The sequence below is a fragment of the Morus notabilis genome, unplaced genomic scaffold, assembly GCF_000414095.1.
Source record: "Morus notabilis unplaced genomic scaffold, ASM41409v2 Scaffold1511, whole genome shotgun sequence".
Classification (NCBI taxonomy): Eukaryota; Viridiplantae; Streptophyta; class Magnoliopsida; order Rosales; family Moraceae; genus Morus; species Morus notabilis.
In genome coordinates, this window is record NW_010365331.1 from 7,883 (window position 1) to 10,403 (window position 2,521).

General features: G+C 34.2%; 1 protein-coding gene across 1 annotated transcript; it reads right to left on the reverse strand.

Moving 5' to 3' along the window:
• Positions 1–236: 236 nt before the first annotated feature.
• Positions 237–2,228, reverse strand: LOC21384609. The gene is made up of 7 exons (XM_010107873.2): positions 2,161–2,228; positions 1,759–1,828; positions 1,459–1,660; positions 1,045–1,119; positions 819–920; positions 608–648; positions 237–380 (listed from the first exon to the last, which is right to left on the reverse strand). Exons 2-7 carry the CDS (start codon positions 1,807–1,809, stop codon positions 237–239), a joined length of 615 nt encoding a protein of 204 aa, XP_010106175.1. The 5' UTR covers positions 1,810–1,828; positions 2,161–2,228.
• Positions 2,229–2,521: the final 293 nt, after the last annotated feature.

Genomic DNA, 2,521 nt, shown 5'->3' on the forward strand with positions numbered 1-2,521 from the left:
TTATTGATTTCTAACAGAAATAACAAAGAAAGTTCGACTCATTTTGAATAAGAAACTAATAAGATAGAAGTTTTTGAAGAGGATAAAATAAATTGTTTCTTTGAGGATAAGAAGCAGAAAAAAGCTGATAGGTAGTGAAACATGCATTAATTTGAAGTTCTAGAAAATAGATGATATTTGAAGATCCAAAAGATAAGGTGGCGGCCAAAGGAGATTTAGCTAGCCCGCACATTCTTTTAGAGTTGAGGATTCACAAATTTCAATACCATTGGTGCCAAAAATAAGGCAGCATCTGTGACGCGAGAAGTTATCACAACGTCAGGTTGATGCTTTTCCAGACATTCGACTATGGGAGCAGCTCCAAGATATGTGCTAATACCCTACACCAGTGATACCAACGAGATAATATCCACCTTTTCAAGAAGAATGTTAGAGCAAAAGATAGCAAACATTGATATGGATCGAACTCTTTACTTTTGATAAATTATAAAATGGAAGGTTAACCCTGAACCATGCCACTGAAATGTCAATGAAACAGAAATTATGCATGCAAAATAACATCAACTTCTAGAAATACAAAATTATCTAAGAGGTACTAGAATCTTACGCCTTCCTTGATGTAGGATTTCTCATGAGAGGATCCTAAACCTATGTGAACAATAACATGGTAATTAGTTCAGTAATAGGACTTTGTGTTGTTCTATAAATGAATAAAAAGCTAACTCAGATTGTGCAATAATCCAAATATATCAGAGTCCAGAAATTCTTTACAATGTGTCTGCAGATGATTTAGAACCTCCTAAGGTGAATTGAAATACCTGTGTTACTGATAGAAACCTCATGAGCCACACCAACAGCTATATTAAGTCCCAGGCTGTTTGCTATTTCTATAACCTTCTTCTGCGCACCAGATGGATCCACTACCCAGAAAAGAAAATAAAATACTCAAAATAAAGTAATACAATGCATTTGATCCATAGAAAAGCAAATGAAAGCAGTGTTTTCAGATTGAATATTAATATTAGTTTAGCTTGCAATTCTTACTTGCACCCATGTTGGTGATTATGCAAGTTCCTCTCGCCACAGCTAAAGGTAGAAGCAAGCGCATCCAATCCGAAACTGCACGTTGATTGTAAATCACCGGAATAAATCGTAGGATTCAACACAAAAGTAAATCAAGATAAGTAGCATGAAGCATTTAAACCAAGAAAAGATGCAATCATTCGGCAGTTCCTGAACTAATTTTTTGCAATTAACTGGTGTAGTTCTCAGAGTTTGACACGCGTTAACTATAAACAAATATAAAACTTCACATATAAAGAAGTACAAACTTTCAAGAACATGTAAAAATGTCTAATCCCATCCTTGTGCAGAACAGAATAAACCTTCAAGTACCATATTTCATAAAGCTAATATAAGAAAAACATATCATAACTGACAAAAATAACAGGGACATACTCCGCGAATCAAAACCATCGCCACCTGACACCATAACCTGATATCGATCAGCAAGGGTGCGCTCCGCTAGGCATTCAAGTACAAGATAATTCAGCTGTTTCACTCTCTGAAGCAACTTAAGAGCTGCCAAGGGCCTATCACCTCCAAAACCAGCTCCACAGCCAATGTACACCTTCTCCCTTCGTTTTGGGGGATTTTCTCTCTGCAGTTCAATTCAACCCCAAAATACTCAAACTCTATTTCATTTCTAAATTTGCTTTAACTGAACAAAGCTATAAATGAATGATATTAAATTGTTACCAGCTTAATCACACAATCATGAATCTCATCTTTGTCATCATGGGTTTCCATTTTATACGCAAAATAGTCCCTGGAGAAGGCAACAAATTTTACTTTTTAGAACCTCCATACATAACTGGTAAATTATTAGTCTCCAGTTTTCTGGGAATCAATCTATCAGTTGTTAACAAATGCCCATGAATTCATGTTCCCATAAAAGGCAATTTATCATGCGATATGAGTGTTCGATCTCCCAGAATGAAAAATGGGATTTGTGTGTGCTTAAAGCTTCAAGAGTAGTGATTTGCGAAATAGAAATTAGATTTACAACGTAGACTTTTAGACAATAAGATTAACAATTTGATGGAAAAAAAAGAAAAAACAAAAACAAAAAAGTTTGTTTCAAAAGATTGAGCGTCGTACCTGGCAAGTCCCTAAGCTACAAAAGCATGAACAATGAATGACTCTTCTTGAGAAACTGGGCTCCGTCCTATTGGTCTTTTTGGTGCTAAGACAGCTGTCGTTTGTTTCTCTTTAAAACTTGCTGTTGTTTAATAATTACAGCGACGTGTCGTTTTAGTTGGAACTTTGGTTGCCATGTGTTAGAAAACTACACCTCGATTAGATATTTAAAGCATGTTTGGTAAAAAGATTCAAATGCGCCGATTCAAATGGTATGATTCAGAATTATAGTTTATAATTTTAATTTTTAAAATTTAAATTATTTATGAAAAAAAAATATTATAATAAATTAAAAATTATAATTTTAAATTAGGTAAAAAAT

Coding starts and splice junctions, on each gene's coding strand:
- LOC21384609 (XM_010107873.2), bottom strand. CDS start 1,809: ATGGAAACCCATGATGACAAAGATGAGATTCATGATTGTGTGATTAAG. Junction 1,661..1,758: donor ATGATTGTGTGATTAAGCTG/GTAACAATTTAA, acceptor ATTGAACTGCAG/AGAGAAAATCCCCCAAAACG. Junction 1,120..1,458: donor CGATGGTTTTGATTCGCGGA/GTATGTCCCTGT, acceptor ATCAACGTGCAG/TTTCGGATTGGATGCGCTTG.